General features: G+C 43.5%; 1 protein-coding gene across 2 annotated transcripts; it reads right to left on the bottom strand.

Moving 5' to 3' along the window:
* Window positions 1–26,050, bottom strand: LOC121622015 (bromo adjacent homology domain-containing 1 protein). 2 transcript variants are annotated; one of them, XM_041958787.1, is made up of 7 exons: window positions 25,919–26,050; window positions 6,356–8,137; window positions 5,203–5,561; window positions 4,757–4,916; window positions 4,557–4,636; window positions 2,972–3,063; window positions 1–2,579 (listed from the first exon to the last, which is right to left on the bottom strand). In XM_041958787.1, the coding sequence occupies exons 2-7, from the start codon at window positions 8,115–8,117 to the stop codon at window positions 2,390–2,392; spliced, it is 2,643 nt and encodes an 880-aa protein (XP_041814721.1). In that variant the 5' UTR covers window positions 8,118–8,137; window positions 25,919–26,050; the 3' UTR covers window positions 1–2,389. The 2 variants fall into 2 exon arrangements, with proteins under 2 accessions (XP_041814721.1, XP_041814723.1); XM_041958789.1 differs by lacking the exon at window positions 25,919–26,050 and adding an exon at window positions 15,480–15,671.
* Between the last annotated feature and the right edge of the window lie 196 nt (window positions 26,051–26,246).

Genomic DNA, 26,246 nt, shown 5'->3' with positions numbered 1-26,246 from the left:
CACACACACACACACACACCCCTACGCTTTCAATCCAAATACACATCTAACATGGTGCTACGTTTGTCCACACAGCGCGTCAGGCCTCCATCCAGATGCCTTTTTCAAATCTTATCACATTAACAGTGTGGATACATACATATATATATTTATATATATACTGTATATTTTTATGTATGTCAGAGCTGACTGGAAAATCAAAATGGAATGACTCTAGTAATATATATGTGTACTGTATATATTCCATGGGACTGAACAGGTTGTGTATCAGATAACACGGCGAACACGCTGGCCGACTCCTCTACTGGTGAAAGAATAGAAATATACAGTTTGCACTGACAAAAGCAGCCATGACAGCCTTACTGTTTCCTTCTCTACGAAACACACACACACACACACACACATACACACACACACACACACACATAAATGATACACAGCATGTTCCCCCTGGTAAGATATTAGTAGCTGGAACCAAAAAAAAAAAAAGTTACACACGTTTGTTGTAATTAGGGAATGGATTAGTGCAATATAATAAGGGAACGGGGGCAGAAGTGCTGACAAGGAGAAGAAGTGCAAGGAGGAGACGGGGACTGTGGCTTGTGTGACATCCTTTGGTTTATCTTCAGGGGGAGGAGAGGGAGGAGGAGAAAGATCGGTGCGGATGTAGAATCAGAACGGGCAAAATGGAGACACCGCGAGGCTTCAGGATGTAACGCTAGCAGCTAGAGCCCGGCAGGCCGACGACAAGAGGAGTGCACTGTGTTTCTAACCAACGCAGAGCTGCGACCGTGAGTCTGCTCATTCATTTGGCCACTGACTGAAAGTTGATAGGAAACAGTCTTGATAGCTGGAAAATCATTTTAACTGAATCTCTTTGGGTTTTGGACGGTTGGCTGAACAGAACAAGACGACTGAACACGTCATCTTAGCTATGGGAAGCATACAGGTGCGTTTTTCACTATTCTGCCGCTTTTCATTGACAAAACGATTAATCGACAATGAAAAGCAGCCATTAGCTGCAGCCCTGAACCAGTGCATTTTGTCCAGTGATAAAGTCACAGCCGTCAGACAGTCAGACAGTCACTCAATCGCCAACAAAATCCTTTTTCTTGGGGACTACAGTACACCCGTTTTACCGCTTTTACCGAGCTGTATGTGGTGAGACTAGCTGCCTAAAGCTCTACCTGCAAGTCATAAGGCAAGTCACAGGGAAAAGAGAAGGTGAACAATATGGGGAAAAACAAACAAAAAACACAGAGCGATGGCCCTCGTCTTGATAATCCTTCACAGGGCTGAGGAGCGTCTCACCTCCTCAGTAAAGGCTCTCTCTAATTGACATTTGAAGAGCCTCTCAAGAGGCCTCGCGAGGCTTCTTCAAGCTAGAACTGTGGCTGACAAGGAAGCTAGTTTGGAAATCCACCTTCTTTTGTCACGTGTGTGTCCGCTAATCAAATTGGTTTTAGTGTCCTGACCCGCAGTTAAAGAGGCCCTGCTCTCGAGCACGGTTTGGTAGACAAAGATCCGTCTCACACGTCCCCTTCAGGTACAGTATATTTAGTTTGCGCAGAGCATCGCGCGAGATGAAAATGTATCTGTCAGTGTGGCACGGGGGGGGGGCTCCGCTTCCTCTAAAGCTGCTTGTTTGGTTTGATTGCCTGAAAGCCTCCTAAAAAAACCACCACACATACCCACATTTATCCATTTATCCACACCGACAACACTCGCTCTCCCACTCGCTGCTTTCACACACACACACACACAAGTGAGACGAACTCAAATCAGGAGAAATAAGACGACACTCTCCATTAGCTGCTCCTTCACCCTGGCTGGCTGAACACCGTTAACATTGGGCTGACAGCGCAGGCTTGTGTTCCCCGGGAAGCACCTCAGCGCCGGACCATTCCTGAGCCACTGGCTTACAAATGGAACAAACATGATTGTTGTGCTAAGATGCTTTGGGGGAAACGTGGTCCTGACAGTAGCCCGGTTCAGTCTGGCGTTCCTGGCAGGCGAGGGCACGCAAGCCTCCATGCAACCTCAGAGTGCTGTGGAGGCTGAAAACTCCGAGCTGATGAATGAACTCTCCCTTCCTGGCTCTTCCAAAAAGGAGATATTGGTGCTCTGACTGAGATGGATTGATCTATCACACTGTAACCCCTCTGTAGTCACCTAAAGGGATCTGTGCTTCATAATGTGTCACAAACACTTTTTGCTTCATCTGTCCTCTCCAAAACCGGCCCCTCCCCATCGTCCTCCTTCCCTCTGATCACGAGCATTCCCCAGCAGAAAACACAGGGGTGTCCAGTCCTTCGGCAACCCCCCACCTCTGCGCAGGAGGGGGAGCCACGTTATGATTAATTCATGGTTGTGTCACCCCCTCTACCCTCTACTGCAGGTTCTTTAGGATGCGTCCGTAGCGGAAGTCGTAGACGTGCCTGCAGAGATACACCAGCTCGGGGTCGACGTCTGTGGGCACACAGCGGTGGGAAGGGGGGGCGAAGTCGGGGCGGCAGGGCACCATGCTGGCGCTGCCAGGCGGAGCGCCTTCAGCACGCCGCTTCACCAAGGCACAAAATCTACCCGGAAACACACAAAGAGGGGGAAAAAAATCAAAAGGTGATACTCTGTCTCTTCTAGCTGCAGAGAAATCAAACACAAATCAAATGTATCTTTGAGCTACTGTACTTTTATTTGAAAATAACAAGCAGCCGAACTCAAAACAGATGAATGAAAATGATGTCAAGGCAATTGTGCACGGCCTGGCGTTCTCAAGGTTTCATTAACAGCTGCAGTGTCAGCGATGTGCGATAAGAAAGCCAGATATCAGACTTCCACATATCTCAGAAGCTCAGCTCAGGTGTTAATTAAAAGGAACGACTGCGATCCTTTTAAAAAGACTTCCTGCTAATGATTATCGCTGAGGTGTACTTCTGTGTGTGTGTGTGTGTGTGTGTGTGTGAGTACTTACCTACAGTACTGGGCTAGTGGGAGAACGTAGCATCTGTCTTCTATGCAGGCCACACTATTTTCATCCTGATGCCGAGAGGCGAAAATCTCATTCTGAAACCACAGTGGGTGTACCAATGTCACATCGACACGAGTGTGTTCTATTGTGCTGGCTGAAGACTGAAGAAATGACAACACTTTTCAACTGGGAGCACAGTAATTGTTCATGTGCGATAGGACAGTGGCACTGCGTTTGTAGCCCAAGTGCCACCACACACACACACAAATCCTGCTCTGCTCGACACATGCTAGACATCCACTGTGAGGAGGAACAGTGAAATTGCTCTTTTCTCTAACTCTTTGTTTGTGCAACACTGAGGTGGCAGAGATATCATCATTTTGGCGTTGTGGTTACACCAAAAGGCTAAACAACTATCAACCATTTCTGGGCTGCTTAGACAAACACGTGTGATGTCTCCAGCAGCAGGGACTGTCTCGATGTGTGCACAGAGGCGAGGTTTTGTTCACCTCATGCGTACATCAAGACCTCATTATGCATTAGCACTCACTTATAACGAACAAATAACTGATAATGACAACATTTCCATTACAGAGCACCGATAAATATGTGATGCAAGTCATGTGAATGACAGCACTCCCCTGGATTTGAGGAATTAATCGTTCCTCCCACATTCAAACACACCTTCTCGCCTTTTCTGGCACAACTTTCAGTTGTTTCTAAAACACTATATAAGCAATGGCAACAATAAATGTCGCTATATTTTTAAGTAAATGAACTGAAAATGATCTATTCTCACGTTGGGCTCTGAACGTGGCAAACTTCATCACAACTGTCAAAGTGTGTCTTTCAGTATGGTGGGGCTGCCATTGCCTGGATATACTGTACAGCTACTGTTCAGTCACTATGCTGGCTGTGCCTGGGTAAAAAATCAAATCCCAATACTTTCTGTAAAAAGCCAAAGGTCAACATTAAATAAATAAATGACAGTATACAAATATATCTGGTCAAAATAGAGAATTAAACCATGAAGACGTGACAATTTCTAATAAATTGTTTAAAATCAGCTTGTTGTTATAAATGGTTTTACATCCTGCTTCTTTTCACAATAAAAGAGTTTACTGCAGCTCATTTTTATTTCACTCCAAAGTCTCTTTGTGTTTTACATTGCCACCTTTTCCAATGGCAATTTCACTTTTTTATCCCGTTATGTGACTGGCTGTCTGCTCATTCACACCGCAGCAGAAAATAAATGTCTACATGAGATAAAAACCAATAAAATAATTCATTGTGAAGAAAAACAGGATGGTATCACATTTCATAGTACTGAGTTGAGTTTTAAAAATGGTATGCGTAGCACTAGTTAATTTATTACTAGTTACTAACTAGTTAATCATTGTATGTTCATTAAAATAATCATATAAAACGAATGTTTTCCATTGGTCTATCCAGTAGCTGAACACATCACACATTCATTTACCTCAATGACTTGTTTTTAAGAGGGGACACATGCAGTTTTTCAGCATGCTGCTACTGTTCCCCTGCAAACCTGTCATTTAACCAGTGGGCAAGTTAAAGTGAGCCTCACCTCACAGTGTGTGCTGGGATCTCGGCCTCCCTGGGTGTGCTCAGGTCGGTAGTACCAGAAAAGACTCATCATCAGCTCTCCTGAGGAGGCAAATTGAGACACATGTACACACATGTTACACCATATGTCCCTTCCTGCATCCATCCATGCACAAAAACCATAATATCTATTCCTGATCTCCTCCTCCTCCTCTACTTTACCTGTTTTGGGGTCCTCCCACAGCGCTGATATCTTGGCAACATATGGGAGGGATTTCTTCCTGGGGCCTGATCGTAGCAGCACAGTGTCTCTGACATGTATCACTTCACCATCCCTCTCGACTCCTTCATAACACTGCCGCAGGGCCGTCTCATCCTCTCCCTGAGACACACACATGGCCGCATACACACCGACAAGGGCAGATATAATTCTCATTATAAAGACAAAAAGGGATCTGCCACATAAAGCTGTGTGGTCAAAACACAATTATCTTTCCCCCAAAGAGCTTTTTTTTTTCTTGTTTCTGCCAGGCAGCTGCATGGATGCTAAGGTTTCCAGTGGCAGGGTATTATCAGGGAGTGGAATACAGGAGAAAAAGTCTCACTAGAGAGACAACCAGCTCTCTAATCTCCTGCTCATCTTCACTACACACTCACAAATAACCTACCGCAATAAAGACCTCCCTCTCTGTAGGTATTCCAACAGGCCGCCAACCGTTGGTGGCACGTCTGCGGCTGACTCTCTTCTGTTTGGCGCCGCTGAGGCTTGGTAAGGGCGACGGCTGCTTCTGGGGAAGCCGTGTGCGTCCCACGGGCAGGGAGCCGTTGGAGGGCTTGGCGCTCTGCGGGCAGTCTCTGGCCAGCTTTAACCTGGCCTGGGGCTGGTCTCGCCCCGACAGGGGTGTCAGCAGGTGGGGTTTAGTCTGGGTGGAAGTGGGCACACTGGATAGAGGGCAGCTGGACATGGGCAGGGAGGGAGGAACCAGAAGGGAGGGGCTGTGGTCACCCTGAGGGGAGGAGTAACCCTCTGAAAAAGTGAAGGGTAAAAGTCACACTTTAAAATAATACAGCAAGTAAGCAAAAAAAGTTTGTACTTAAAGTTAGAAGGTGTAACATTTGTAAGACAAAATAACACAATCTTTCTCTCACAGATGAAATGTTTCATTCATACGCAATAAAAAGCGTTTTTGTTCAGTTCAACACACTCAGGGGTTTTGCTGCTACAGCCTAACTTGGTCTGGTATGTCCAGAATCTATGGTAGCTAATATTAGCAAGCTGAAAGTTGCCGGTTCAGTTGCTGCTGTTCAGCAAAAGTTACATTAACTTTAAAATGAGCAACTTGCAAGGTCCCATTGTAAATCAGCTTAAAAACAAACCTGCTTCTTTTATCTTGTTAATCAAACTAGATATAACCCAATTGTTATGGAAAGCGTTGCATATGAGCCCAGAGCTCCTTATCAAGAGGGATCTGATTCAGAAGCCTAAAGCTGTGGACACTTTCAAAGCTCATACCGACAAATAAAGACAACAAAAAACAGAAATGTTCACACTTGTTGGGTGGGGCACACAACTAGCCTGAGGCACACATTCAACAACAAAGAACTCTTAAGTGTTTTATGTAATAACCTGATCCACATACAACATCGGGATAATGGCCTCTTTCATAATAACAGCCATATCAATTCAAAGAAGTGACATAAAAACGAAGGGATTGCTGGTTAATGTGAGATTGACTTTACCCACTTGCCTCCCTTGGTAACTTTCTGATTTTGAATGAGCTGAAATGCTTCGCCGATCAACTATCTCCATTTCCCACTCACCTGTTTTGATGCTGTGCGTGCATCCGGTGCATCCTGTGCTGAAAGAGCAACCCCTGCTGGTGACGGGAGGCATGGCTCTGTAGGTGTAGCCACTGATCCCGCAGGCGTCACTGTAACAGGGCGAAGCCACCGAGTTGCAGTAGGCGGGGTGGGCCAGCCCCGAGGCGTGAGACATCCGTGGACCCAGCAGCTTGGAGCCAGTCATCCTGTTATGGCATAAACTGGAGGGTGCAAAGTTCAGAGGTTGCGAGGCCAGGTTTGCTGACGTCGTTCCAGTGTGTGTCGGGTGGGCGATGTGGACGTAGTAGCTGGAGAAGCAGTGGTCAGCCGTGCAGAGGCAGGGGTGGGGGCTGAGGGTCAGGGCTGTGTGCGGGTGGGAATGCGTCAGGGACGGTGAGGTTACGAGGCACTCGCGCTTCACAGGGGGCATGGCTGAGTTAAGTGGCTGATCGTCGGATTCTCCGTAGGGCTGCTGGCCCAGGAAAAAGGCCAGGCGGTGGCAGTATTCCACTGAGCCCTCTGGGGGACAGCAGTAGTACGGGCTCAGTTCAGTCTCCAGCTGCTCTTCCTTCACTTGCTTTAGCGGGTACGCTAGCATGCTGCGTGACTGGTAGCCAGGTTTGGTCAGTCGATGGGTGCAGCCGCCGGTCTCCCACTCCACTTTGGGCTCAAAGTCCGCCTTCTTCTTGCAGGCTGTGCAGCCACTGTGCTGCGCAGCGACCTTTTTCCCCTTCTGCTTTTGTGAGCGCCCCTTGTGTTTGACTCTGGAGTGCTGTTTCGGGGTTGAGGCCGCAGCAGGAGCCTTGCAGTCTGATGTGATAGTAGCTGTGGGTGCGGCCTTTACTCGCTGCTTACTGGTAGCGGAGGAGCTGGTTAACTTCAGCAGGGCTGCGGCGTTGAGTCCAGCCAATCTTCTGGGGGCGGGGGCGTCCAGACTCTCCTGACTCATCCCCCCGCTCGCCTCTCGTTTGGCTTTGGCCTTCTTGGCCTGCTTCGAGCTTTGGCACAGTTCAAGTTTGTGAGACACGGAGGCTCTGCTGATATTCCCCCGTGAAGCCTTCAGACCTCCAGGGACGCCGCTCCTGGTTGAATCTGCATCCAGGGACATCCCTCCATTCGTGGGCTCTTCCTGTCTCCGGGCCTGTTTGGCTGCCGGCTGAGGGTCAGTGGCTCTTTCGAGCAGCAGACTGTTCACCGCCTCAGCATTTAGAGAGGCCAGTCTGCGCTTGCGAGGTTGAGGGACATGAACACACTCACCATGACGAGGGCGGTTTGACTTTGATTTCGTTTTTGGTAACGACTTCTGTTTTCGTTCGCTGCCTTTCCCTTTTTTAGGTTTGGGTTTGAGAGATAAATCTCGGCGTGCATCCCTATGCTCCCCGTCTTCAGAACTTTCCTCTTCATGGACGCCTTCCTCCAAACGGGTAAGAAGGACATGGCAGCTGAGCCCCTCCCCATCTGAAACCCCAGCCCTCCCCCGTAAAGGATACGACTTCCTGTCCCGTTTCTTGTCACGCCTCCGGTCGAGTTTTCTGTTCTGATGTGACTTTTCAGTCCTCCTTCTCTTGTCACTCATCCTCTTGGCCGGGTCTTTCCTTTGTTTCATGACCTCACTTATTTTCTTTGTCCTCCCGAATCGTAGTGAGCGCTCAGGCTGGGCGCCGTCCATAGTGCCACCATGTGGCCAAAGAGGGCAGTTGTCCCACCAATCAGCACTGCCGTCGCTGTGCCTAAGGGAACCCTTCTGCCTTGCGTGAGTCATCACATGCTTCTCCACGGGGCCTAGAAATAAGAGACCGACAAGTGGTAAAAATTACAGTTTGTCCTAGTTTCACCATGTGCTTACAGTGTTCACAATCGACAGAACAACAACCAGTGATCTGTACAGTAGTCAACGCTACTTACAAACAAAGCTTTTAATTGGGTCCACAGAGAGCTGGTTCAGCTCCAAACATGTTGAACATCTTACAACAGCTTCATAACTTTTGTTTCTTAAAACCAAACAGAAGACGTTCAGATCAGAAGGCACCACAGTTTTGGCCATGCTGACACTCACTCAGTGAGCGGTATAAGGTGTACTATGGACCACATAGGGACCATTACCATTATTTCAAACAAACAGAGCTGACAAGACACAAGAGTACAAAGACATTGATTATCCTACATAAGCCTTCAGTTTAGATTTAAACAAAACGACATCTGATGCAGCACATAAAGACGCTTAATGATGAGTCAATTCAGCTGCATGGTTTTGTGACTGAATGTATTTGATCATATGGCGAGATCCGGCTATTATATGTCTGTTTGAGATCCTGTCATCATAGCTGGTTTGTGTGTGTGTTTTATGCAGCATAGAAGAAATTGATGCTCTCTGTCATTCATTCACTGCACTCTTTGCCTTATCACCTAGTCTGCACAAAGCCTGCAAATAACAGCTTGTTAAGGCCAATTGTTTAGTCTGGGTGTTTATTCTGAAAGGAAAAAGGACAAAAAGGCCTTACTACAATATTAACTTGACTGAGGAAAACATGACAAACACACAAGCCAGCTGAATGCCTGCAGTGTTTAAACCAGGCGAATTTGCTGGCTAAAATCAATGTCTAAATGTCCATATTATGTAGAGAGAGGGCATCTCATGCATACATCTATAACACAACATACTGTGCTTCCGAAGATCATTTTAAAACCATTTAGCTATTAAACTCAATTTGCAACAAACCAGTAGCAAGGGAGTATTTGTAAAAACACTCCCTGAGCTCATTGTGAAACTGCAATATAAACAAGCAAACAATGACTCATGTACTTTTTATGTTAAAGCAGCTGGTTTTTAAATCATGCCCACACACAGACCATGACTTTGCTCCAGTGTTTAGGGAAAAGGTAAAGCGGTGTGTTTTTGCGCTGGAGCTCGGGTCATAAAGATTTACTGTCTGCTTCACGAGATGGGTGAACTTGATGATGAAGAGGATGAACGTTTAAAAACGCAATTTGCAATAAAACCTGCAAAAAAAGAAAAAAAAAACTGCAGAAAACACAAATACACATTTTCCTTCCTTCAGCTTTCCTTTGGTAAATTGAATGGAGGGTTTTTCTTTCCCAACTCACAAGAGCCTCTTGTCCTACCCCATTACTCCTCATAATTAGCTAATAATCGGTTAATGAATTTCCCCTGAAAGAAGAACTACATACACACTACATCATTTTTTTCACCGTACACAGATTCTGGCTGGCATATGATGGTAATACGGGTTATTTTTCCCACAATGTTCATACTGTGTGTAAAAAAAAATGCTTTTTCTGCTCAAATGCAGCTTGTACATGCCTTTCAGATTCCTATTATGTGTTAGTATATGTTGTTGTGCAACCAGTTGTTGTTCTCTCACTCCTTTCTTGGACTTTTTCAACATTTCATGCTGGGAGAGAGGGTTCTAGAAGGTGCCCTTACCCTTTAAAGACTATAGACATGCATATTTGCAGTTTGTGTCTCTGTTCTCATCATGTTAATGGTGATGATGATGATGATTTGCAATATCATAAATACTGTAGTGACCTTGCCCACCGTTGTGTGCAAAATCTGTGAAATTCCATAGTATTTTTGGTAGTATATTTTTAAGGAAATTCTTATAATTCTTGGGGGCTATTTTTCTTTTATATAGTCATTTGTATAAATGTACATATATATATAGTCAGCTTTTATTTTGTATTTTATATTTCTTTATTTCTGTTGCTAGTTTTTTCCAACTGCTATTACCTGCTGCTGTAATACCAACATTTCCCCGGCTGAAAATTAATAAAGTCTATCTTATCTTATCTTAAAGAGTGGAAAGGGGCTGACATTGTGAAGTCAAAGTTTTCCTTTCTCTAATTAAGTCTTATATTAATCACATAACTATTGGTTTATCACCAGAAAAAACATCTCAGCATGTTTTATTACAAACTTTTTCCAATTCACTCTGTTCTAGTGCTGTGCAAGCAAGCTGATTGCTCGGCCTCCAGTTGCTTTCTCAATATTACCGGCCTGCAGAGCCGAAGAGGCCCCACCGTTCTAAACACAGCAGTTCCAGACCCAAAGTTTTAGACAAATGCATGAGCCTCAGTGCATCACTAACAACATCATAATATTGGAATACATCATCAGTTTTATACAGTTTATCGAGGTACCCACAACGTGCACAACGCCTAAATTATTAATAGTCGTTATTGTTATTTTTGCTTCTTTGTTAAATGCCATTTAATTGACTGAGAATGAGCCAAAGACACACTGCAGACACCAAAAAGCAAAACGTACAATCATTTCCATGCATTAAAAATGACAAAATATGCCTTTAAAAAAAGTGATTATAGACTCCAGTTAAGAGCATTTGTGGGAGATGCTGAAAGAAAAGCCTTGCCACAGAAAACGAAGAATCTTTTCATCCACACATAACAGTGACTGAATGAAATCTTTACTGCTACACTGTATCAATACTATTGATAAAAATCATGAATTCATGCAGAAGCTAGCCAACTACCCCAGGTTATAACTGAGTCAGTGCCATTTACTGTATACTGAGGTACCCTAGTATTTGTATTAGTCTGCATGTAGTCAACAACTGACTCAAATCAAATGAACAAAGTATGATTCAATAGCATTTCAATAATATTATAATAATATTAGAATTGCTTGTGAACGACTGAGCCTTTCCAGGATGCTCCTTTCATACCCAATCATGATACTATCACCTGTTACCAATCAACCTGTTTACCTGTGGAATGTTCAACAGGTGTTTTTGAGGCATTCCACAACTTTCCCAGTCTGTTGTTGCTCCTGTCCCAACTTTTATGACACATGGATAGGTAGATAGCAGCCGCAGTACCAGGATGGGAGCTAAGCGATGTACTGCTGTCAACGGGGGCAGGAACAAAATGCATTTTAGCCCCCTAAAAAAAGTTTTTAGAACATTTTCACCGCTCTACCCTGCCTTCAGACAGCCTTTTCTGACGGGGAACTGAAGCTATTATATCCATCTACGCTCTCTTCAAAGCCACCAGACTCCTTTGACAAAAACAATAATTTTACCTCGCACAACACGGGACTTGCTGATCTATTTCTGCCTCGATCATTTAGTTTGTTTTGTGCTGTTTTGTGACGTTGGTGCTTTAAAGACATAGTTCGGATTCACCGAAGTCACGCAATTACACAAACAAACTAACTCATCAAGGCAGCAGCAGACCAGCAACTCCTGTGTTTTACGAGGTAAAAATCACTATATTTGTCAAAAGAGTCTGATGATAAAATATTTAAAATACAGTGTAGACGTAAACTGATATAGATTTTTTTAGGTGGGCCTTTTTTATGTGGGAAGAATGGGTCTGTCCATTCTTGATTAAAAGTTCAGTTTCTCTTTTTGGAGCATGCCAGTTGAAATTACTTTTACTGTCACCTCTTGCCTCATCTCTCGCCTGTGTGTGTGTATTTCACTCACAGACTCAAGTCACAATGCTTATCGGAATGCACAGACTTGATTTGCTGAGTAGCATCACGTGAGATGATTTACAACTGACCTTCCTGGGCTGCTAAACCAGCGCCGTAAAGAACAGAAACTCTCCATCAAAATGTAGTAATTCTCAATTGTTTAGCGGTTATCGGCCATCCAAACTACTCACACTGGACACTGCACTTCCTCAGATCCTCATCAACCCACCCACCAAGCGTGGAGTGGATTGGATGAACAGTAGTTGAGAAAATCGAAGGACAGACAGACAGACAGACAGAGATTCCTTCCTTTATAGTCTGGTGGAGCTGTGGTTGAAGACTTCCAGGCCAGGGCATCTGTTCAGACTAGCACCGCTGTGTGAGGCGCTGAGAGGCCTGGTGGCTGAGGCAGATATTCTTGTAACGTGAACTCATTCAAGACCGGAGATTTTGGCCCATCTAACAACTCATTTACAGTCAAAGCCAGACAAGATTTTTCAAACATGTTTGATTCTGTCTGCCCCAATCTGACTGGGCTTGTGCAGCGTGAACGCGGTCCAAGACTGAAATGTCAGAGTGATCCTGCGAATAGCCAATACAAGTTTAGCTCCAGGGTTAATTAAGATTAAGCATAACTCCTGAACATCAACCTCTTTCCACAGTGTTACAGTATTTAACAGAATTTCTTTATTATCCTTCATCTCAGAAAACCCTTATTTAAACATGGCAAAAAGTTTTAACATCTTAAAACGAAAGAAAAAGACAATGCAATGTTTTTGTGATCCTTTCAGAAACAGTGCGAAGATGTTAATGAATGACAACATCAGGTGACACGTCCCTCAGTCTTTGCCCTGTCACAGGACAGCTAACTCCAGGCCGTGCTTCTCAGACAAGATGTAATCTGTTTTGCAGTGTGACCTTGCCGGCTGAGACTGAAATTCAACACCAGAACGACAAACTTCAAACCAAAATATTAAGAGAAATTCAAAAAAACTATTGAAATTCTGTCCCACAATCTGTCAGATGAATAATCTAAATTAGCTCAACCATCACTGCCTGTATTTGTGGGCTAATGTGAACTTTCATCATGATTTTCCACCAGCACTTGCTGTTCACCGCTGAGACGCGTAGGTGGGGAAACAGCAGAGGAAATAACCTGTGAGGTATTATCACATGCAGCAGCGTTCTGGCCAAGCGGCAATTTGGCTCTTTAAACACAGTTAGGCCCGGAGATCCTCAGGAAGTAATCTCACATTTACGGGAAGATCAATGACCCCGCGCTCTGTCTCTAATTGGTTAGAAAACAGATCATCAGCTCCTTTCAGAGCATCAAACACCGCGCACACCGGGATGCTTTTTTATAAGACTTGAAGGATCTCCCAAGACTCTGGAGACGATGCGTGTAAAACAGCAGCAGGTGAGTCTGAATAATGATTCAGCTGAATTAGGACATACAAATAGATCTATAGACAACTCTCATCTTTTTTAATTCTGTGAAACCGCAGGTACAGCTAAAGCAACCATCACTAGCCTCCAAATTCAACTATAAGCATGCTATAAATAGACAAAACCCCACATATCTCACAGTAAATGACTACTGAGCATGTCATAAAATTATCAAATGGAAGAGAGAGAACAAAGTCTGTTAGAGATAACTGATCATCTTTATGGCAAAGCTTTATCTGGCATATATAAACAGCACATGAACAACCATTAAGTGGTTTATAGCACACTATAACATAGTTGCGAACAGATATACGGACACTGTAAGTGTTTCTTTACATCTTTGCTAACTATAACTCCTCATATGAACTATCCATAACTATCCATAAGTAGACACATCTGTAACCCAACAAAATAATAGGATATTTCCATAAATACACATACAAACATGTATAGCAGGTATACAACTACTTATAAATGTGTTTAAAACTACTGAAGATGTTATTATTTGTTTTTAAAACTATGTTATACTCTGTCATCAAGCATTTATTAGCTGTTTATGGGCCAGTGATGAATATATGTAGTTGCTAACAAAGGCATTCAGAAACACATGTTTATATACTGTTTATAAATGCTGCACAGGGGAGTTAAAATGAAGTGTCGTTTTTTCTATAAGGGACTGTATGAAAGTTTCTGGAGTGTGGAGGTGGGATGAATCATACATTTATACATTTTTTTTTATTTTATATGAAAACCAACCATCATATCCTTATTAATATTTTCTTTGGACCCCCTGACTCAAAAAATAACTGCAACACCCTGCCCTCTATATCTCAAAGTAATATACCTACAGCAAACATAAGAATACAGTGAAAATACAGCTTTCATAAAGAGCTGCTACACAATTAGGCCACAACAGCCCCTGAAAGAGTGAACTGGGCCCAGGCGCCGGCTCTCTCGGCTCTTATGGACTTCAGCTCTGCAGTGTATTTGCAGCAGAGTGAATGGCATGAGTGAAATGAGAAAAAGTTGAACCATCCCCTGATCTGGCAACAAATACAGACCACCCTCCCTTGAGCAGTTATTAAAATGCACACCTTCCTCTTTTCTTGTTCTGTTTATTCTTGCAAAATACTGAATACCTCTTCAAGCCTCTACACCCCTTCAGAGAAGACAGATCTGAGAGGGACAAATCACTTCTTGGTGGAGCTGCTCTCTAAAAGCCTCAATTCACAGGAAGTGGCTTCATTTTAAGGCGTCAAGCCCAAAAGGTCCACAAAACCACCACGTTATTCAACCAATAAGCAACATGCAACACACCTTGCAGAAAAAAACAACTCCATCTCTGCTCCAGATCCCTTGGTAACACTGGCTGAGCCTGCCACGACCACCAACGACTCATCACCCAACATTGCCCCTCTAATTAATACCTCGCCCGCGTGGCTGTTAAAGGTTTCTCCCTCCCAACTTCCAGGTAGAGCCAGAACATCGGCAAAACACGCATCAAAAATAAATAACCGGCCGGGTAACGTGGCCCCATCGGATCCGATTGACAAGGCTCTTATTTTACATTTTCCACGCCACCGCTGGTGACAGGCAGGGCGCGAGGCGCTGGCACGCGGGGGTCGATGAAGAGCAAATAAAAGATCGCAACAATCTGAAACATTAGATCACTGCTTTTTAAATTGTTGTTGTTGTTTTGTTATGTTTTCGCCCAAGACTTGCACCGCAGCCCCGAGCCTGATCTACAACACCGTCCGCTGCGCATACGTGCATATCTTAATTCATACTGCATGTGTAAATATACACGTCCAGTGGCCGAGGTATACAGTGTGATGGGATACAGTACGGCTCGACGTAGCTTGCCCATCTGAAGTAGCCAGTCAGGCTCTAAATATGGGCTGTAGATGGGAGGAGGGGGGGGGGGGGGGTGTGCTACCCGAATACACACACACACACCAAGCAAAATAAAGGGCAGTCACCCCTCCTGATCACATTTTTCTAACCGGATTCCTCATTACCGACGCGGCGGCTGTTCCGATCCCGGTCCTGGTGGAGGACCTGGGAGGATATGGCACGTAGCAGCAGCCCCGCGTATCGCTTCTGGTGCACGAAGCGAAAAATGGGTTCTGCGCTCCTCTCTGGACGGCTGGGCAACTTCAAACATTCGGGGCGAAATGAAAAATAAAAATAAATAAAAAAATAAATGGAGAGGTGGTAACTTACGGCTCGCCGACACGCTTCCTCCTGCCAGCCGGGGGAACCGTCGAACAAATCTGCGGGTAAAAGCGGAGGAGGGGGCGCAGAGGGGGGAGCGAGAGAGAGAAGGACGCCGGACTGGTGCGATGGCAGAGCTCCGTGAACTGGGAGAGCTGGGGAGGAGTGGAGAGAGGACGGTCGGCGGCGCTGCCTGCGAGATGTGTGTCCTCTTCCTGGTTGGGCTTCCACCGATCTGCAGAAAACTTCATCTGAACCAATTGCCACACGGACCGGGCTCGCTTGACACCCGCGTCCGCCAATGACGGCCAAACAGCTGTTTACGGCGGAGCGGAGCGAAGAAACTAAATATTTGCGGTATCCGAGGTAACTTGCGTCCACTGTGTTAAAACACGGCGCTACATCATGGGCGATGGATGTCACTGCCCCCCTACCACCACCACCACCACGCACCCACCCACCCCCGACTACGACGACAGACAGCCTCACCCTGTCATTTGTCGTGACCGAACCACGACCAGTCAACCGCCGAGACCGTTGAAACACGTCGCGAGGAATCCATGTGAAAGGTGAACATGGTGGAAGGCCTTTAAAAGCCTATCAACAGCGTGCCATGTGGCGCGCGAGCCTTTAAACGCTTCCTATGTCACAAAGTTTGCCGAGTTATGGGATGTAAAGGAGAGTAAAGCCAGCTCATGGTCACCCTGAACTGCACTTAGTGTCTGGTGTGCTTTAAAGGGTTAAAATATCAAAATAACTATTTTAAAAAATAGACAAATTTAATTGATATCCCTATTTGTGTATAGCTTGTTTAATTCATCATTAAATGAGCCTCATTTTTATTCCGCTCTTTGTTAAACCAGCCTGAGGGCTTGGCCATGTGTTCCCTCAACATGGCCTAACAAGCATAAGCTAACTCCATTGTGCATTGATAAGGTGACTGTAAAGCACATGCTGTTAGGGGCAGAGGAAGTATTTGCACTCTTTAAACAAAATATCACCCTATAAATAAGACTTGATGCAAACGTCCAGCAGGAAAATATTTTATTATCAGCAAAAAGTACTTAAGTGTTAAAAATAAAGTACTCACTATGCATTCAGTGAGCAGCAGAATTGTGGTGTTGTAGCTGCTGGAAGTGGAGCCACTTCCAGCTAACTCATGTAGCCACCTTTAGGTAGTTTAATCAATAACAATCATGATTAATAAACTCAATATAAGGGCTGCAGTGAGGATTTAGAGTACAAGATTCATGCCCCCGATCACCAGCTCTAAAACTCCAATTTGACTCATCAATTTATATTTTTTGTCTATTTAAATTCCCAACTCAAAAGTCTAAATGCTGTTTCAAAGCCTTCCAGACACTGCTGATAAAATCCCAGTGGGGATATTCTGAATCCTTTCACTTTGGCAAATTAGTCACATTTGAATATATTCAGTTTAGTCAACCTAGAAAATGCCCACACTGTGTAAATTATTCATGGTAGAATGTAAAATCGCACCTCCAGGCTGCTAAAACCCCAACTTCCCTGAGTAAATACCAAGGACGTGACCTCAGTGTCCTCAATTACAGCTACAGCCTTCCAAAAGAATGTGTATATATATCATAATATACAAAGGAACTGGCAACAATAACTGTCAAATAAATGTGTTCAAACAAAAAGTACCATACCCCCCTCTGAAGTGTAAAAGAGCAGGTAAATCAGCAGAGTACTTGAGGAAAGGTACTTAAATTCCACCACTGCATACTGAGCACAGAGGTGCAGCCCTGTTGGACACATTACTAAAGAGCCAATTCCAACTTATTCAAACATTTTGACATGAAGCATGTCTTCATATGAGCAAGAGGAGGCAGCTGCAGTGCCGACTTGTAGGTCAGTGTGGATCTCACAGGATGGACAGGGTGGAGGTGCTGCTTACATCTAATGTCACATTGCCATAATATCTGCACTGCCTCTGCCTCTTGGTGCTCTGTCAAAGACTGCTGTAATACACTACTTAAAGCTTTATTAAAAAGCTCTAAGTAGAGCTGTGTACCTCTGACTTCATCACTCAAGACCCTGTCTGTTGACAGTGAATGGCACTGATCGGATACATTATGGACTATATGTGTCAATTAAGAGAAATAAATTACTTACTACTGACATTTCAAACTCAACAGTTACCCATTTTTTTTAATCTTGTCTGTCATAATGGCCACAAAAAGGCCATCTGAAATACACGCCCTAAGCATCTCTTGTACACAATCTGCCACTAGTGTTCAGTGTTCTGTAGAGACACTTGACAAAAACCAATAACTACCAGTTTCTTAATTCTCCAGCTCATTAAAGGTGTTTTTAGCACTTTAAAACTCTTATTTATCATACAAAATGCATAAGGTCTATCGTTTTTAATTGCATCTGGCATATAAAGAGCATCCACTCGTGTGTCTTTCTTGCATTAAGACTTCAGAGGGGTTTAAAAGGCTTTTTTTTATTATTATCGGATGTTATGTAATCTGCCATCAATGAAAGCAGCCACTTCGCTACCTATTCCAAACCCCAGACTTTTTTAATGGCAAGAAATTGTGACAAAACTCCAAAAAGCTTAAAGAGCTGAATTACACACTTAGCTCAATGGATGACTTGAATGCACAGTTATTACATCAATGAACACTCTTCAAAGATGAGTTTGGAGATTACAGGCCGGGCCTTTCTGTGCTGTGGGAAAGCAGCTCGAGTGATTGCCACATTGTGTGATGTCAAATAATCAATACCTCCACTTTGTAGTGATGCTGATCCAATCAGCTCTATTCTTACATTAAAAACTAATCACTTATTATTTGTCTTAGAAAACAATTGACATTTTTAACCTCCACCTGTGGATGTGAGCTCACGTCTCTGCGAGAGCTGTAAAGAAATAAACTGCTTGGTATTGTTTAGCTGCATTTTAATTAATTTAGGTGTAAAACAGGCAGGATCACTGACAGTGTGAATAACAGAGAGATACTTTTCTTATTAATTTAAAGTTACACTCAACCCCAAATCCATCTTATGAGTAGCGAATAATGACTGACTGTGGCCAGCCTGGCCTCATGTGGGTTACATTGCATTCATAATGTGGACAGCAGAAAGCCACTCCTTTGCTGCGCATCCTTATGCTCAGCATGTTTTCAGCAATCACATTCCCAGTATCCACAGGCATCGCACATGATTTACCATCCAGTGCTAATGTTCAGCGCCAGTGCAGGAAGTCGTGCTGTTGAAAAAGGTGAAGGTGTGGAGGTAATGTGTTAAACTTGCGACAACAAGCACCACGGTTGCAGCACTCACATCTTCCTTAAGACTGTAACCACAAACAACCAAATTCACATCAGCCTCCAAGTTGTAATTTTCAGGGACAAAACCCTGACTGAAAAAAGCTGGGATCTGTGTAAAACTGAATGAAAAAATGAATGCAGTCATTTGCAAACAAACATTTTTACAAAGTGCTCCTGAGCTCACGTAGTTACATCCTCTATACAGTCAAGTGGTGAACCTCGCTCTATCCTTGGTTGTGAACGACTGAGCTTTTCCAGGATGCTCCTTTCAAACCCAAGCATGATACTATCACCTGTTACCAATCGACCTGTTTACCTGTGGAATGATCCAAACAGGTGTTTTTGGAGCGTTCCACAACTTTCCCAGTCTTTGGTTGCTCCTGACCCAACTTGTTTGAAACGTGTTGCTGCATCAAATTCAGAATAAGCAGATATTTACAAAAATCAATTAAGCTGATGAAACATTAAATATACTGTCTTTGTGCTGTTTGGAAGGATTAGCAAATTATCACATTGTTTTATTTTTGATTGACACAGCTCCCCAACCTTTGAGGAATGAGGGTTGTATCCCAGGAAAGAAGAAACTTTGGTAAAATGGCTGCAAAGCTTCAATCACTGTGCTTAAATCTAAGTAAACTCCAATATTAACACACACGTATAATTAATTAATTTAGAGGAAGCTGTACATTGTTTCCTTCTGTCTGGTTTCACCTGCTAACAAATCACACCAGATGTGTAACAGAGCTAAAATAGTCAGCTAGCTACTATCTAAATTATGTGACAGCAAAGTTTGCAGACTTCAAATCCTGAATGTCAGAACGACGGGATGCTTTCTGGCTCTTCACATTGCATGAATGCAGCATAATGTTGCCCCATGTCTGCTGACAAGCTTGTTCAGCTGCCCCCAAGTGAACAAAAAACATCAGTTAATGCAGCTTTAACCATGATGACGACATTTCTCAAAGTCCAAACCAAGTAAATGTAGTCACTTAAACGTCGCCATACTTTAACGGCACTGCAGCTGCCAGTGTATTACATGAATTATTCAACTTTTAAATGTTAAACAGAATATATTAGACAGAATCCAGAATTTCACAGACTGAAGGAAAATCAACATGTTGTTTGACAAGAAAGTGATGAGAATAAAGAGGTGAACATAATGTAATCAGGTGGTAAGCCTCACATAGCTGCCTGTTGGTTATATAGAATAAACACCTGTTTGAGTGACAGGGCCAGGACCCAACCAGTTACCGATGATGAGAAGTCAAACAAACAAGGAAGCAAAAACACAGCACGTCTGTTTGGATGAAATGATCACACTGCAGGACATGTTGGAGAAGCTTGTGTGGATGTTTTTTTTTATATACTCTGGATATGATGGACTCAATTACAATAAGAGTGACTCTTTGGTTCTCTGTGAAGAAGCGAACGACTACGCTTTGCAGCCACCTTTCAAGTCTCCAGGGGTTGAATGTTTCATGCTGAAAAGACTGGCTTTGCGAGAAGTATCACTTTAAAGCTGGAGCTTTAGTTTGCTCATTCCAATGATTCACTTTAACATATTCTCTAACAGTCAGAGACGCAGGCTTCACTACCTGCAGCTGTTACAACTGTCGTTTGAATTTCAAGCAGGCATACTGTATGCATTCATCAAAACATTTAAAAAAAATCTGTTTACTTGGTGTTAATTAAAAAGATTTAGGATAATTCACTTTAATGTATGTTTAAAGCCTCAGAACATTTTAAAAAAAGCTGAATGATTGAGTCAAAAGCAACAGATTGCCTGCTTCTACGTGTTATGACGGGCACTGATTATTAATTCCTGGCCAGTTCTAGTATGTTAGACTCATTAGTATATACTGGTGGATTCCACGTTTTTTGTATGGACGAGGAGTTCACTGTTCCTAAGATCATGCTGTAAGCAAAACGTTTGGTGAAAGGTGTTTTTTCCCGGTTTCTTTGAAAGAAAAGCCGTCGGCCACGGACATGGGTGGATTTCAGAAAGCGGACCTCCGTGCCCACATTCACACGTGTCTGAGCGCTGAACTGACCTCAAAGGATGACACACACTTAGACTCACTTCGGCTAATATTCTTCTTTCAGCTGTTCAGCATCTCTTGCCCGTTTCAAACTCTGAAAGCGTGAGAGTTGCCGAGAACAAAGAGCGTGGCGGGGAATTGAAAATGAATTCAATAATCAGGGTGCAGCTTCTACTTAAAGGGCCACCATGGGTTAATTATGGAATATATCTTCATGAAAGGAGAGCGCTTATTCACAAAGTCCGCCCTGGCTACCTTTTGCTACCGACGTGTGTAAACTGTGAGGCATTAATGGGGTAGAAAACAGTCCAGCAGATGTGATTCATTTCAGTAAAGTGAACTTGTGTAAACCTGGCGTATGGGTGCAGGGTCTCCTCAGGACAATGACACTGAACGAACATAAACAAGCCTCTTCTAATGAAACCAAGCAACCGTGACATTAATCTCACTTCTCATCGGAAGGTGCTCCTGTATGGAACTGCTCAAATGACGACCAGTGTAAACACACACAGAGGCACAAAATATTTGACTAAGTGTTGCATGAAATTTATCAGCGTTCAAACAGTTCTCGATCATAAGACTTTACTCTTACATTTCAGCCCATTTTAAAGGGAGCTGTAATGTACATCTTTGAAGAATCACAAGTAAAAATGTCAGTAAACAGTATAAAAATATCTGATTACAACTAAAAAAAATAATGCATTCAAAAGTCCACTTGAGAAAATGTACACAATTATTATCAGCAAAATGTCCTGATACAAGTGTGAAAATTACCCCTGTGACTGATAAAGTCTGACATTATTAGATTGTTCATTAATGTCTCTGTGAATAAGCAGCACTTTGCTGTTGCAGCTGCGTGAGGTGGAGCTAGTTTCAGCTACTTTATATACAGTTAATCTACAGGTCAGGCCCCCCACACAAAGAGTCACAAGATAAATATCAGCTGCCGTGAAGATGATTAATGGGAGAGGAAAGAGGAAAATCAAAGTCCTGCTGTACAAATTTGTAGTCTTTTTTTCTTTAATTATATCGCCTATCTTTGCTTCTTGTGAAATATTTGATCATTTTACCTCTTTGGGCCTCAAAACATTATAGAAATCAAACCAGGAGCCCCAGACACTGCTTTCTTCTAAGGAGTTTTGTATTGTATTTTATAAGCGCATCATGTTTTTTCAATGTATATTCTTTTTTTTTCTTCAGTAACTAGAAAATACAACCGTCAGATCAAAGTAGTGGAGTAAAAAGTACAACATTTCCCCTTTGAAATGCAGTGCAGTAGCAGCATAAAGTGGCATGAAACAGAAATGCAAAATACAAAATTGTACTCGAGCACAGCACTTGAGTAAATGTACTTAGTTACTTTCCACTACTGCCTAATAAACTGACATGACTCGTGGACAGGTTCGTGGTGTCATGGCTGTGGACATGCATCTTATCAATACTGTGTGTTTCTGTTGTACACTGTAGAGAGTAAAATTACGGTCCAAGCATTGTAAATGATTAGTACAACTGAATAATGATGCAGTGCTGGAATAAAGTGAGTGAAAACAAGCACAGACCATTTTAATATCCAAAATATACCACTAATCCCAAAATGAATGAATCCAGTGGCCCATATTTCATTGATGGTTTCAGCATTAGATTTGTATGTTGGCAGAGGCCCATTGATAATTCACAGTGGATTGCCTTTACAGTAATGGCTCAGTTATTAGGCCTGCATGGCTATTTAATGACGGGTCTAGGTGTGAGTCATTAAAGCGCTTCTATATTGAGTTTTATGACATTTATGACAGTTTAGTGAGGTGGGGTGCGGCCGGTTGAATCAGAGAGGAAATGTGGTGAAGAGGTGCTGCGTGGTGAAGTATAAGTCTGCTGAAGAAACTCCAAAAGATTAATGTTCAACTACAATAAACTAGTGTGTCAAAGAGTGGCCTGGGAGATCAGCGTTTTCATTTACACTGCATGAAAAGAAGCCGGCGTTTCTCATGGTGTCATCCAGAGAGAGAATTACTCAAAGGTGGCTGTTGGTTAAGAGTGTTTATTAAAACACAGACAGAACAAGCCTCCTTAAACTGAGCTACTAAAATCCACACGTCCTCTGACATCAGGCCAACATTTTATTATTTACTTTTGTTATCTTTGTTATTTTATTTTTCACTTTCTAAACCAAATCCGTCTACTTAAATACTGTAGAGCTGCACAAGCATCTCAAAATGGTACATGCGTGTTTCTAGGCTCTACTCCACTACATTTCAGGGGGAAACTGTTTTTCTGTTTTTCTGGCAGCTAGTTAATACAATGTGGATCAACTGAAGCCGGTTCAACTTAAAAATGTAAGTTCCCCTGCTGCCTTAGGATTGTGAGTTAAATGAACTTAATTGATGGATTACTTACAGTGCCATTGCATGACTCTTGAAAATGCAAAAGCAAAGTTCACTGAACTTGAGAAAACAAGTTCTTTGAACTCGACAACTGTTCAGTCACACTAACGAACACTATAGACAGATTCGCTCTCCATTTACAGTTTGAACAGTCGGTTCTTTATTTGACGTGAAGACCTTCCAGCTGCAGCTGCTCCTGCTGGAGCCCCTTTGTACCAGATTCAGTACAAAGCTAACCAATTATCCAATTTATTTCACCCAAAGCCCAAGAGTCCAAAAAATGAACAGACATTTGCATAGCAGAACTTTCCTGCTTTTCTTTGTTCCTACCTCATTAATCATGTCATAACCCCTGAGATTTATCTTGTGACCTTTTGGAGGGGCCTGACCCCCAGGTTGAAAACCACTAAACTACCTGTATATTAAATCTAGCTCCACCTCAACCAGCCACAGCAATAAAATGCTACTTGTGGGTTGATGCATTTAATAAATGCATTTTGCTTGTGATACTTGAAGTATATTTTGCAGCTTATACTTTGGCACATACATAGATGACTTTTACTTGTAATTTAATTTCACATTGTTGTATTGGTGCTCTTCTTCCACCACTGCTGATTAAATATTTAAACATGGGTGTGAGATGCACTATCCCAATATTAAAAGCAAGTATTAAAAGGGCTTGTGTGGCTTTATGTAATCAGGGGTGCAGATAACGGGTGCGCTGGTAAAATCAGCTGATTGCATGGTTCCTTACTGCGAGACATTTAATAGCTCCGTTGTCAAGCTGCTGCAGTTTTATTTACAAAAAGGTGGAGTACAATATACTGCCATGCTGAACGGGCTGGCTGAAGAGACTGGAATCTCCTTTCTGAAACTAGAAACTATGAGGGTAGAAACTTTAAAACTAAAATAGGTTTCAGAAGGAAAAGTTGACACTTGTTTGAGGGTGAGGGCCCCTGCAGGACACACACTGCTTCTAATGCTGATGCTGACAGGATCAAGACTAATTTCATTCAGGGGTTTAACTGAAAAGTTTGAAATCAGATACGACTCTCTTTAGTAGTGTGATCATTTTTTAGTTTTTGATCCCTCAAACTTGCCTCAGGAAATACAAGACCTTGCAACGATGTGCACCATTCTTCAGAAGTATGAGGCCTACTTGCAACTTGACAGAGGCTCCACTGTAAGGGAACCGATGCACTTAAACGAAGCATGAAAACGCTTGGCGGCGTTCTCTCTGTATAACTCGGTCCAAACAGTAAACATCAACAAGGTGGTTCACACTGCCTTTGAGCAGCGCAGCATGTGAGAGGGGATTCCCAACATATCCCAACATGATAAAAAAAGCACAGATCTTGTCTTTTGCACACTCGTCTCACAGCCCTGATGCATGTTCAGCTGCAAACGATGACCACAGAGTCATTCCACCCAAAGCCAGCTGTTGACCTGTGGATGGAGACAGCCAATCAGAGACTCAACCAGGGATTGAGAGATGCACCCTCATCATGTACCATGCAGGAAGCTGAAGCAGAGGACTGTGAGGAAGGCACTGAGGTAGATTGTGTTTATTAACACCTTCTATGTATCGACATCCACTGGTACTCACCTGAGTACCTGACTGAAAAAGTTAAGTGTACCCATGTGTGTAATCAATGTGTAGAGTTAAAATAAAGATTAAAATCAAACTGGGCCTATAGGGTTTCTGGACTCCAGTCAGTTTGTGCACAAACAGGAAGTTGACACCACACATGCATTCATTGTGCATTTAGGGTGGTCAGCTGTGTAGTTTAATGGGCTTCTATTAAAGTGCTGGAATATTTGCACTTGACTGATTTCACACGAAGTCCATGTTTCATAAGAAACTGTCAGCAAGAAGAACCGATGAAAGGGTTCGCATCCTGATTCTTGAAGCCCTCGTGGTGCCACTTTCCCCTCAGTCATTTCGCAGCAGTGCCTGCGGTGGAGACCACTCACCGACAGCCTGGGGTGCTGTGTCTATGATGTCATAACGGCATCATCCGTTATGAGCTCATTACCTTTTAGGACCTAACTGGCAAACTGCGATGTGGCCTAATTGCGTTGGCATTTACCTGCGCGGGGCAACAGGCCGAATTAAACCAATGGCTGTTATTCCATCTCGCTCGGTCTACAGTGGCTGATCTGTTTATTTTCACTCGACCCAAAGTAGCCCGTTAAAGGCCCAGTGTGAGTCACGCGCACAGAGCAAATTACACCCTCAAGAAATGCCACAGCTGTATGTACCATAAAGTTTGCACACACACACACACACACACACACACACACACACACACACAGGGAGTAATATCCAGGTGAACACATGGCACATCCATCCAGTCAATCCTAACCATTAGTGAGCTCACTCGCTTCTGCCTCCTTATCGCTGACCTTGTGTCAGACTATCCAGCGGACAAAGCACTATTATGGCTTTGGAATTACACTTCGGGTGGTTGTTGCTGGTGGAGGTGGCGAGGAGGAGGGAGGGGGGGCGGCTATGATAACACACATTGCACGGCCAGTCCGACTGAGTACCACTCCCTGGGAATCTCCTTCATCGTCATGGCCATTATCTGCCCCTGCAACGTCCTCCAGACATGACTAAAAAAGCACACACAAAAGGGGAGCTGTGGCCGTGCAACCCCTGCTCCGCCTGCATAACAACACAAAAAGAAAAGCTCAGGGAGGAGAGATAATGTGGAGCAGCCGCTACTCACCGTGCCGCAGCTCCGTGTGGCGGCCACTATCTGGTCGGATTTTCAGCGGTGTGAGGAGCCAGCCAGGGCACCTTGTTTTCCAAACGGCTAGGTAACACAAGTAAGCCTCGTCCGACTGGTTACCCGCTGCAGCTCAACTAGAGGAAATAAACACCGATGTCGCCGATGTTTCGCCACTCCACCCCGACAGAATCCCTTTATGCCAAAAAAATAAAATAAATCGACGAGAGGAGAGAAGAGACGGTGCAAACAACTCTGCTCTCGAGGTAACACTCCTTTTCCCAGACGAGCAGGCTTTTTGGTCAGGATGGGGTTTTTTTCCCCTCCT

The sequence above is a fragment of the Chelmon rostratus genome, chromosome 18 (genome assembly GCF_017976325.1).
Source record: "Chelmon rostratus isolate fCheRos1 chromosome 18, fCheRos1.pri, whole genome shotgun sequence".
In the NCBI taxonomy this organism is placed as follows: Eukaryota; Metazoa; Chordata; class Actinopteri; order Chaetodontiformes; family Chaetodontidae; genus Chelmon; species Chelmon rostratus.
Note: the sequence above shows the minus strand (reverse complement) of the source record. Positions and strands in the feature narration are given on the sequence as shown.

Coding starts and splice junctions, on each gene's coding strand:
- LOC121622015 (XM_041958787.1), bottom strand. CDS start 8,117: ATGACTCACGCAAGGCAGAAGGGTTCCCTTAGGCACAGCGACGGCAGT. Junction 4,637..4,756: donor GTGGGAGGACCCCAAAACAG/GTAAAGTAGAGG, acceptor TTGCCTCCTCAG/GAGAGCTGATGATGAGTCTT. Junction 3,064..4,556: donor ATCCCAGCACACACTGTGAG/GTGAGGCTCACT, acceptor CTGTGGTTTCAG/AATGAGATTTTCGCCTCTCG.